This window comes from Crinia signifera, chromosome 6 (assembly GCF_055691185.1).
Source record: "Crinia signifera chromosome 6, ASM5569118v1, whole genome shotgun sequence".
NCBI classification, from domain to species: Eukaryota; Metazoa; Chordata; class Amphibia; order Anura; family Myobatrachidae; genus Crinia; species Crinia signifera.
The window spans coordinates 19,498,181-19,510,542 of NC_139222.1; the positions used below are offsets into that span (position 1 = coordinate 19,498,181).

The window sequence follows — 12,362 nt, forward strand, 5'->3', positions numbered from 1 at the left end:
TGCAATTAACAGGTCGGATGTGGACTGCTGCTTTGAAGTTGGATATCTCCTGTTCCCCAGGGCCGATTTTCAAAATATAGGGCCCTTATACACCTGGGGCCCATGTGCAAGTGCCCATTAAGCCCATACGAAAAGACGGCCCTGGGAGGGGAGGAGCCTGGTCTGCCTGGGAGGCAGGAGAAGTTTAATCTCTCAGGTGCTGGAATGCTCGGAACTTGTGTATTATAGCGGCGCCCCCGATGTGCATCGCGCGATGTTTTCGTCGCATGCGATGCGATGTTTGCCCCCTATGCGATGAAAGATCGTATAAACACCATAAAGGGTGCTTACAATGTGAAATGCACCCCCACGCCACCCCCCCACTATAAACGTGAACCCGAAGCGTGGCGAGCGCCGCGAGCCCGCGAGGGGCGGCGGTACGCGTCCTCCGACCTTTTCATACCCCCACTATCCACGTCGGCGTGGAGTTGAGAATAGAAAGTGTGGCGAGCGCAGTGAGCGGACTCGGATACCTTCACAGGTATCGGAGTCCCCTCGCGGGCTTCACAGGTATACGCCTGCGCTCGCCACGCTTCGGGCTCGGTGGCTCGCCACACTTTCTATTCTCAACTCCACGCCGACGTGGATAGTGAAGGTATGAAAAGGTCGGAGGACGCGTACCGCTGCGCTCGCCACGCTTCGGGTTCACGTTTATAGTGGGGGGGTGGCGTGGGGGTGCATTTCACATTGTAAGCACCCATTAGGGTGCTTATACAATGTTTTTTTTTTTTTTTTTTTTTTTAAATAGATTTATTAGATTTTTTTCATACATTACATAGTGAGACGGTTAAACATCCAATTTGTCATGTGTTTCAAAGTTTCAGTGGTCACGATTAACATGTTCAGAGATTTCAACAAGAAATAGAAAATTCCAACAAATGGGAAACGTACAGTTGGGGTGTATAGTGCAATACAATACTCAGATCCCTTATAACCGAGGGGGGATAAATTATCCCGGTCTGGTGTTACTTCATAACCGTCCCTGAAGGTGTCAGGGAGGATCTGGCTTTAATATCGCTAAGCAAATGTACGTTCGGAATACATAACATAACAATCCGATGATAACCATAAAATATAAACAAATGTAAATGAATATAAACGAGTTGGGGGGGGGGGGGGGGGGAGGGGGGTGGAAAGATCAGGGAAGAGTAGGTGGGGGGGGGGGGGGTCCGTCCTTGGGTCACTCATACTTTATTCTCTGGTGCCTGCACCAGTGCCAATGTGAGTCAAGGTGTCAGAAGTCAGTTTGGGAGTCTGAATAGGAATTCTTTCTGTCTCAGTTGTATGTGTGTATATATATATATCTAATTGTTATATCTGGGGATCTTGGGTTTCAGGAATGGGTATCCTCTTCTTCTAGTACCAGGGGGCCCCATCTCGCCACAAAGCTGGTATATCTGGCCGAGTGTATCTGTACATCAAATTTATCGTAATTCATGATGCGCTGCAGTGAATTAGTCAGTTCCGTAAGGGAAGGTGCATTTTTGGACACCCAGTTCCTCGTTATCTGCTTTTTTGCCAGTGTTACCAGTATGGTGAGGAAAGGGATGTGTCTAGAAGCCTGAGCGTCTAGATTCCATATATCAAAGTTGGCAAACAAGAGTGGGAAGGGGTGAATTGGTACTCTCAGGCCTACGGTTTCATGTATGTAGTTCAGTATCTTATTCCAATATTTCTTTATATATCCACAGGTCCACAGATTATGCATGAGAGAAGCGGAAGAAGCTCCGCATTTCAGGCATCTCCCTGTTTCCTCTACATCGAAATGTCGTCTTTGAGCCTGTGATATATATGCCCGGTATATTGTTTTTAGGTGTGTTTCCTGTAGTGCTGCTGATTTAACAATGCGCATTGTTCTGTCAAAGTATTTGAATAAAATATCGTCATCCGTCAAAGTTGGTATATCTCTAAGCCACTGTTCCTGAGTTTCCTTTCTTAATTTAGGTGAGGTGTTTAATAAGTATTCCTTGTACAGTAATTTGGTTTTAAACGTCTGATTCCCAAATTTGCCCACAATAGAGTGGAGTCGGGAGCTTTTGGGGAAAGTGCTGTCTATTGGGAGGAGACGTAGTGTAGTAGCTGCATCACTGGGAATAGGTTGCTAGGAGTCAGCCCAAACTCGGATTGTAGTTGATTAAAGGGCATCACTTTTCCTCCCGGGTCGAATACCTGAGCTGTGAGTCTTAAACCTTTCTTGAAAATGGGTTTAAACCCTGGGTTATCCATGCCTGGTTTGAACAAAGGGTTTCCCCATAATGGTAGCCAATCCGTATGTACGGGGGAGCATTGAAAGGTTTTGCAAGTGTATCCCCATGCTTCATAAGTGTCTCTGAATAGAAGATGCGATAAGATGTGTTTTGGGATCTTGTTTTTTGGAGTGTGTAATAATGCACCCGGTGAGTAGGGGTGGAATAAGGCACAGTCCAAGTCATATAGTGTGAAGTTGCTTGACTCCAGCAACCAATCCATGGCATATCTAGTCATCAGAGCTCGGCTGTAAAGATTTAAGTTGGGGAAACCCATGCCCCCCTCCGTCTTGGGCATCTGGAGTTTGGGTTTAGAGATCCTAGGCTTTCTACCCTGCCATATGAATTTTGTACACAGTGCCATTATGACAGTTATATCTTTAGAAGTGAGTTTGATTGGGAGTAATTGCATTAGATATGTGATTCTAGGGAATAGGATGGATTTAACAATTTCTATTCGGCCCAACAAGGAGAGAGGCAAGTCCTGCCAAGCCTCCACTGAGTGTTTAAGTTTGGTGATGGCAGGGGTAAAATTAAGTGCATATAGAAGGTCTGGTTTGTTTGGTATTTGTAACCCTAAATATTTGAGGTGTGTAGGCTTAATTTGTATTGATCTGAGTTCTGGTGTGGAGTCGAAAGTCGGTTTCACTCCACTTATTGGGAGCAGCTCCGACTTGCTGACATTTATTTTATATCCCGAAAAACTACTAAATTGGTCAATAATTCGAAGAGCTGTGGGTATGGAATGTTCCGGATGGGAGAAAAACAGCAGCATGTCGTCTGCAAACAGGGATACCCTCATGTCCACGCCCCCCACAGCAATCCCCTGGTATAATGGGGATTCACGTAGGGCAACCGCCAGGGGCTCCAATGCTAACGCGAATAGGAGCGGGGACATGGGGCACCCCTGCCTTGTTCCTCGAAGAATTTGAAATGGGTCAGATACGTTCCCGTTACAGAGTATACGTGAGGATGAGCCCGTGTAGAGGGTCTTAAGCCAATCAGCAAAAATGGGCGGAAAGCCGAATCTGCCAAGTGTATGAAACAAATGGTCCCAGTGCACCATGTCAAAGGCTTTTTCAGCATCTAGTGAAAGTATGGCTCTAGGCACATTTGACATGGCGCACTGGGGATTGCAAATCACCGACAACACCCTCCTAATGTTCGTAACTGGCTGTCTGCCTGCCACAAAACCTGTTTGATTTTCGTGTACCAGTGCTGGGACTAGTGGCTTTAACCTTTCCGCTAAAATCTTTGTCAGTATCTTGTAGTCAAGATTAAGCAGGGATATGGGGCGATATGACGCAGGGTCTGAAAGGTTTCTGCCAGGCTTCGGCAGGACTCTTATGTTAGCCATATTAAATTCAGAGGGGACCTTAGGGCCCCGCAATAGTGTATTAAAAACTTGTACTAAACAGGGAGCGATCTTGTTCTGGAGTACTTTGTAATATTCGGTCGTGAGTCCGTCAGGGCCCGGGGCTTTATTTGGTTTTAGACTGGATATAGCGATGTTTACTTCCTGAAGAGATATATCTTTGATCAAGTGTTCGGTTTGCTCTAATGTCAATTGGGGTAGGGGGAGGTTGTCCCAGAATGTAGTCTCTTGCGCCTTATCTGAGGGTGGGAGTGAATATAGTGTACTGTAAAAGTTATTTAGGACGTTAGCTATTTCTGCGTTAGATTTTGTGAGGGAGCCGTCTGGTTTTTGGAGTGGATGTATTGTAGCGGGGGTTCTCTGGCCCTGTAGCAGGTTCGAGAGTAGTTTCCCGGACTTGTTTCCAAACTTGTGGAATTTAAAGTCCTTGTTAAACGTGTACCATGCCTCCATTTTTGATATGATAGCTTCGTATTGTGTTTTGGCTGTGGTGTAGGTAGATCTCGTTTGGGGGGAGGGGTGAGTTTTGAAGTCTTGGAAAGACTCTGTGAGTGTTTGCTGTGCTTTAATGTATTCCCTAGTGGTGTTTCGTTTTTGGGAGGATGAAAAGGAAATAATTTCTCCGCGAATCGTGGCTTTCGAGGCTTGCCAGTACAGTACTGGGTTTGCGTTTAGTGTAGGGCTATTGTTGGTGTGATAGGTTTCCCATGATTCTAGTATTTTTTTTCTAAGTTTGTGTGATGTGGTGATAGAAGATGGGCATCGCCATGAAATGTAAGAGGATGGTTCTTTCTGGAGTTTAATTTGGATCCATACTACTGCATGGTCGGATATCGTGATGGGTTCAATATGTACATCTTCTATCTTAGGAAGCATGGGGATAGATGTGAGCATATAATCTATTCTTGATAATTGGTTAGTTGCTGCTGCCAAGCATGTGTAATCCTTTTCAATTGGATGTAACACTCTCCAAACATCTAGTAATTGTAGTTGTGATGTTAGGGCCTGTATGCCGAACTTGGGAAGGTTTTTTCTATTTGCATTTGGTATTTGCCTGTCTAGTGTTGGGGAGCTAATAAGATTGAAGTCACCGCCCAATATAATGGGACTGGACATATGTGGGGTAAGCAAAGATATAATTTTCAGGAAAAATGGCTTAGAATACTTATTTGGTGCATAAACAGACATCATAGTATACGTTTGTTTCTCATAAATCATCTGGCACATCAAGTAGCGGCCCTCTGCATCTGTGACAACATCGGAGACCACAATGGGCAGGTGTGATCTAGTCAGTATGGCCAGACCTCTGGCCTTAGAGGTGTATGGGGCAGATGCCACCATTTTCCAACCCATGGTACCCAACTTCATGGTCTCCGGTGCTGTGAGATGTGTCTCTTGGAGCATAACCACATCCAACCGTAGCTTTTTTACATATATTAACACATTTTTCCGTTTCTTGGGGGAGTTTATGCCCCCAATATTCCAAGTACCTATTCTAAGAGACATCAAAGATTTTCAAACATATCAAGTAATTCCACATGTTATTGATTTTGAAAGATGTATTTTCCTTTGCTCACTAGCATATAGTATATATGTACCAAGGGGACGAGTAATAAGGGTATGATGGGGGGGTGAGGTAGGGCAGAGGGAAAGAGAGGCAAGGAGAGGGGGAGACATAACATACATAAAGTAAAAATATGGATATAACTTCCGTATTAAATACAAAATAGGGCAATACATTGCCTACCAACAAGATGAGGGTATAGGCTCCAATGGCCGGTCGCCCATCTTTTAACTCGAAATCTATATTTTCAATTTTTAAACGGCTTATCTAATAGCTTCAACGATGATCATTATTCAATTTTAGCTTTTCTTTAAGTTTTATATTTCCTCTTGAGTGTGCCAACAGGCAGAGGAGAAACAAGAGTTGATCAGGGGGGGGGGGGTGGGGGGGGGGGGGAGTAAGAAAAAGAGGGGTGTAGTAGTCTCTGTATACGGAACTTGCTATCTGGTGTCCTCAATTGGAATGGGATACCTCCGGTATAGGGGTCTTGATCTGTGAGCCCTTGGGGACATCATATAGGCCCTTATTCTGATCGGCACGGTACGGCCCGCGTGCGGCCGTACCGCCGATGTTTGTGGTCTGCACATGCGCAGAGGTCATTCTGCGCATGTGCAGCCCCCTTCGCCGCAGACGGATTTCGTCCGCCGCAAAGGGGGCGTATAGGGGCGTGAGGGGCTTCAGCCCCTCATTTCCCTATGTGTACGCCCCGCGTTTCATGGGCGTTCCCATGAAAACGCGGGGCGTATGCATGGTAATGAGGGCATGACGCCCTCATTACCATGACATGGGGGCGGAAAGCTGACGTCGCCGGATGTCAGCTTTCAGCCCCCTTACAAGCTCCCACACGGACGATTGTCCGTGTGGTCTGAGCTTGCGGGAGCTGCCGCGGCGTGCGGGCCTGCCTTCGATGGTCGTCGACCATCGAAGGCAGGGGGCAGCTCCCACCATGGTGGAGGCGTAGCCTCCACCATTTTTGTGCGGATCGCCAGCCGTCCGTGTACGGACGGCCGTGGCGATCCGTCCGGTGGGCGGCCCTTGGTTTGTGCGGTCGGAGCCCCGTGTGCGGCTCTGACCGCACCAACCAGAATAAGGGCCATAGTGCAGGAAAAGCATCTTGCTTGATGACCGTAGGTATACTTGTATGTTGTGATATGGGGGGGGGGTGAGTGGATGCGAAAGCATAATTGAGGGGGGGGTGGGAGGGGGGGGAATAGAGTCAACATTACCAGACTCAGTAGCATAGTCACAGAGGTTTCTTCAGTAGGTTGCAATGTGAGAGACTTTCGGTCTGCGGTGGGTTTGCGAGAATGTTGGGGGTTCTTGTACTCAGTCGCAATCTGACATGTGAGTGTGGGCGGTGTCGGCTGTTTGAATTTCTTGTAGGTAGGCTTCTGCATCTCGTGGGGAGAGGAAGTCCTTGGAAGATGAACCATCGAATATCCGCAATCTGGCAGGATACAGGAGAGCAAACTTTCTTCCATCACGGATCAGGCCAGCGCAGATGGGGGAGAAATCTTTTCTTGCCTTTGTAAGTTCAGCTGAATAGTCTTGAAAAATAAGAATCTTATGTCCTTCCCAGGACAAAGATTTAATTTTGCGAGACGCCACCCACAGTAATTCCTTATGGAGATAATTCAGAGTCTTGAATATTATGGCACGGGGTCTGGCGCCCTCTTGTGTCCTTTGTGGACCTAGCCTGTGTGCACGTTCAATGACTAAGTCATTGCATCTATCCTGCACATTTAATAAACCCGGCAAAGTCAGTCTGATAAAGTCATATAATGCCTGACCCTTCACACTTTCTGGCAGTCCAATCACTCTTAAATTATTTCTCCTGGACCTGTTTTCCAGGTCTTGGATTTTGTTCTGTAATTGGTGTATGACCTTAGTGTGATCCTCAGTAACTAGCTGGATCTCTGTCACAGCTGCAAATGTCTCTCCCACTTTGTGTTCTGTTTCCAGCACCCGATGTTGTAGCTGAGCTATCTGCCTGTTGATATTGGCAGTTTGCTCCTTCATGAGGGGTAACATTGCAGCGCGCATCGCCACTATGAGGTCCCCATATGTGACTGGTGCTTGGGGGTCTGGGGCTGGGCAGTCTCTGTGGGGCTCTTGTGGTGTGTCAGGGTCGGCATGTTTTACCTGCAGGTCTCCGGGGTTCCCATCATCTTCCTCGTCTGTAGCGTAAGTGCTATGCTGGGGTGAGGCGGGGAGTGACACGCTGGACGCGGTGTGCGGCGCCATCTTGCTTTCCCTTCTCCTCCGGTCCCCCTCCTTTCCCCTCCGCTTGTTGTTGCCGGGCATCGCTGTTAGGTATTTTTCCATGCACCGCTCGTGATCAGCGGTGCTGCGGGTGTGTGATGTGCCGTTTGTTGGAGGCGCAATGCCTTGTAAAAGGGTAGATGGGCGAACAGGCAGCGGAGCTAATCCTCCTAGCCGCCGCTCATGTGCTCGCCGGAACCGGAAGTCTCTCTTATACAATGTTTAATCGCATCGCATTGTATGGCATTCTATGCCATGTACAATGTCATACAATTTTAAAATTGTATGACAATGTACAGTATGGCGCGATATCGCGTCGCATACCATCGCATGCCTTATGGTATGTGATGTGATGGGCGCCGCCAAAATACCCAAGTACCGAATGCTCTCTCTCACACTCCACTACCCAGCATTATCCCTGTGGCCCTTAACGTGTCCCGAAGAATAAAATAGGGGCGATGGCTCCTGATGTATGAGATACACCAGAGAGTGTGGGGAGGAGACTGGTCAGAGCTCTGGGCTGGTAACACACAGTGACATGGTGTGAGGGGGAGAGCAGGAGTATAATAGGGGCTGATGGCTCCTGATGTATGAGATACACCAGAGAGTGCGGGGAGGAGACTGGTCAGATCTCTGGGCTGGTAACACACAGTGACATGATGTGAGGGGGAGAGCAGGAGTATAATAGGGGCTGATGGCTCCTGATGTATGAGATACACCAGAGAGTGTGGGGAGGAGACTGGTCAGATCACTGGGCTGGTAACACACAGTGACATGATGTGAGGGGGAGAGCAGGAGTATAATAGGGGCTGATGGCTCCTGATGTATGAGATACACCAGAGAGTGTGGGGAGGAGACTGGTCAGATCTCTGGGCTGGTAACACACAGTGACATGATGTGAGGGGAGAGCAGGAGTATAATAGGGACTGATGGCTCCTGAGGTATGAGATACACCAGAGAGTGTGGGGAGGAGACTGGTCAGATCTCTGGGCTGGTAACACACAGTGACATGATGTGAGGGGGAGAGCAGGAGTATAATAGGGGCTGATGGCTCCTGATGTATGAGATACACCAGAGAGTGTGGGGAGGAGACTGGTCAGATCTCTGGGCTGGTAACACACAGTGACATGATGTGAGAGGGAGATCAGGAGTATAATAGGGGCTGATGGCTCCTGATGTATGAGATACACCAGAGAGTGTGGGGAGGAGACTGGTCAGATCTCTGGGCTGGTAACACACAGTGACATGATGTGAGGGGAGAGCAGGAGTATAATAGGGGCTGATGGCTCCGGATTCCCCCACTAGGCAGCTGTATTGTCCTCATAAGTTTGGTATGAGAGAGGAGGGTGTTGGAGAAGAGAAAGCTGTATTGGCAGGAAAATATGTAAAAAGTGATTACTCCTCACCTGTGCTGATATCTGTAGGGATTTCCTCCTTCTTACACTGTTGATCCCCACTCATATATGTGTCATCTGTGTCTGTATCTTCTTCCTTATATGTCACATAAGTCTGTTCTCCTTCTGCCTTAATGTCAGTCACATCCGTCTCGTCTTCTCCCTTTATTTCTTCTACCTTAATATTAGACAAATCTTCACACTGAACCTAAAAATACCACATTAGTAATGTCTGATGTCATGAAGATTATACAGTAGAATATCAGTGTATAAGACACACACACACACACACACACACACACACACACACACACACACACACACACACACACACACACATAACTGCTGCAATACATATAGTGAAAGCCACTTTGTTATATAGGGGAGAACCTAAATCCCACCTACCTGATCCTCCTGTGGGGTCCTGTGAGTCTCCTCTGTACATTGCTGGGAGTAAAGAGGACGGGGACATCTCTCTGGGGTATCTCTGTTACTGGGTCCATCTATAGGAGACACACCGTGACTGAGTACATTGAATACATGTGTGATTAGCAGATGATAAGTGAACAATATCACGTACAATAAAATTAAGTCTTTTACCCAGTGATGTGAGGGGCTGGTGATTCCCTATCATCACATCCTTGTACAGATCCTTGTGTTCCTCTATATACTTCCACTCCTCCATGGAGAGATATACAGTGACATCCTGACACCTTATAGGAACCTGATACACACAATGATACAGTCATCACTCAGACACATCCCCCGGTGTTACTGTATCATGTCCCATTCCCAGCAGTCACCTCTCCGGTCACTTCCCCCGGTGTTACTGTATAACGTCCCATTCCCAGCAGTCACCTCTCCGGTCGCATCCCCCGGTGTTACTGTATCATGTCCCATTCCCAGCAGTCACCTCTCCGGTCACTTCCCCCGGTGTTACTGTATAACGTCCCATTCCCAGCAGTCACCTCTCCGGTCGCATCTCCCGGTGTTACTGTATAATGCCCCATTCCCAGCAGTCACCTCTCCTGTTACATCTCCGGTGTTACTGTATAATGTCCCATTCCCAGCAGTCACCTCTCCGGTCACATCCCCTGGTGTTACTGTATAATGCCCCATTCCCAGCAGTCACCTCTCCGGTCACATCCCCGGTGTTACTGTATAATGTCCCATTCCCAGCAGTCACCTCTCCCGTCACATCCCCTGGTGTTACTGTATAATGTCCCATTCCCAGCAGTCACCTCTCCGGTCACATCCCTCGCTGTTACTGTATAATGTCCTGTTCCCAGCAGTCACCTCTCCGGTCACATCCCCCGGTGTTACTGTATAATATCCCATTCCCAGCAGTCACCTCTCCGGTCACATCCCTGGTGTTACTGTATAATGTCATATTCCCAGAAGTCACCTCTCCTGTCAGCAGCTGAATGACCTTGTTGGTGAGTTCCAAGATCTTCTGCTCATTGTCTCTCCCATGTATCAGTGAGTGAGGTGGAGGCACAGTTATAGGGCTTTGGGTCCTGTTCAGTCCTCCTGACACACAGTGACAGCTACTGGGGGTCTCATGCTCACTGGATCTCTTCTTCACTAAAGTGTAACCCTGTGTATTGGAAAAATATACTATCACTGCATACACTCCCAGTATTGACCCTCTCTTATTACTGTGATGTCACAGTGACACTACCAAATCCCCTCCCCCTCACCAGTCACGTCCCTGTATTATTACTATAGATATAAGTGATGTCCCAGTGACGCTCCCAGATCCCCTCACCTCCCCAGTCACGTCCCTGTATTTTTACTATAGATATAAGCAATGTCAGTGACACTCCCAGATCCCCTCACCTCCCCAGTCACGTCCCTGTATTATTACTATAGACATATGTGATGTCACAGTGACACTCCCAGATCCCCTCACGTCCCTGTATTATTACTATAGATATAAGTGATGTCACAGTGACGCTCCCAGATCCCCTCACCTCCCCAGTCACGTACCTGTATTACTATAGACATATGTGATGTCACAGTGACACTCCCAGATCCCCTCACCTCCCCAGTCACGTCCCTGTATTATTACTATAGACATATGTGATGTCACAGTGACACTCCCAGATCCCCTCACCTCCCCAGTCACGTCCCTGTATTATTACTATAGATATAAGTGATGTCACAGTGACACTCCCAGATCCCCTCACCTCCCCAGTCACGTCCCTGTATTATTACTATAGATATAAGTGATGTCACAGTGACGCTCCCAGATCCCCTCACCTCCCCAGTCACGTCCCTGTATTACTATAGATATAAGTGATGTCACAGTGACACTCCTATATCCCCTCACCTCCCCAGTCACGTCCCTGTATTATTACTATAGAAATAAGTGATGTCACAGTGACACTCCCAGATCCCCTCACCTCCCCAGTCACGTCCCTGTATTATTACTATAGATATAAGTGATGTCACAGTGACGCTCCCAGATCCCCTCACCTCCCCAGTCACGTCTCTGTATTATTACTATAGGTATAAGTGATGTCACAGTGACTCTCCCAGATCCCCTCACTTCCCCAGTCACGTCCCTGTATTATTACTATAGATATAAGTGATGTCACAGTGACACTCCCAGATCCCCTCACCTCCCCAGTCACGTCCCTGTATTATTACTATAGATATAAGTGATGTCACAGTGACGCTCCCAGATCCCCTCACCTCCCCAGTCACGTCTCTGTATTATTACTATAGGTATAAGTGATGTCACAGTGACTCTCCCAGATCCCCTCACTTCCCCAGTCACGTCCCTGTATTATTACTATAGATATAAGTGATGTCACAGTGACGCTCCCAGGTCCCCTCACCTCCCCAGTCACGTCCCTGTATTATTACTATAGATATAAGTGATGTCACTGTGACACTCCCAGATCCCCTCACCTCCCCAGTCACGTCTCTGTATTATTACTTTAGATATAAGTGATGTCACAGTGACGCTCCCAGATCCCCTCACCTCCCCAGTCACGACCCTGTATTATTACTATAGGTATAAGTGATGTCACTGTGACACTCCCAGATCCCCTCACCTCCCCAGTCACGTCTCTGTATTATTACTTTAGATATAAGTGATGTCACAGTGACGCTCCCAGATCCCCTCACCTCCCCTGTCAGCAGGTAGATGATCTTCAGGGTGAGATTTAGTATCCTCTCAGTCATGTGACTCTGGTCCTTGTCCATCCTTGAGGAATCAGTGATGTGTCTCATCCTCACCGCTCCGTTGTCCTGGAATAAATATAACAATTACAATTTACACCACACAGTACACATGTAACACATAAGGTAAAAGTAATGGTGCCCACACATGGGGAGATGTGTGCTATGCAAGTTGAACTTTATACACTGTGCTATTTGAACTACATAAGATTTGGACTAGAATACACTATGTACTATAAATATGTACCGTACAGATCACATGCGATTCCCTACACAGGGTGTGATATGAGGTC

At 47.4% G+C, this 12,362-nt stretch overlaps 3 protein-coding genes across 5 annotated transcripts in view; all 3 read right to left on the reverse strand.

Annotated features, from left to right (window-relative positions):
* The window catches only part of LOC146010088 (uncharacterized), a 340,453-nt gene that overhangs the window by 319,636 nt on the left and 8,455 nt on the right, over positions 1-12,362 (reverse strand). The gene's annotated exons all lie outside the window — the stretch shown is intronic.
* Positions 1-12,362, reverse strand: part of LOC146010042 (uncharacterized) — a 224,068-nt gene that overhangs the window by 70,093 nt on the left and 141,613 nt on the right. The gene's annotated exons all lie outside the window — the stretch shown is intronic.
* Positions 1-12,362, reverse strand: part of LOC146010107 (oocyte zinc finger protein XlCOF29-like) — a 58,544-nt gene that overhangs the window by 37,714 nt on the left and 8,468 nt on the right. For both annotated transcript variants that reach the window (XM_083151027.1, XM_083151028.1), the window contains exon 2: positions 12,016-12,138. In XM_083151027.1, coding sequence (XP_083007153.1) covers positions 12,016-12,138 — 123 coding nt within the window. The remainder of the gene's footprint in view (positions 1-12,015; positions 12,139-12,362) is intronic.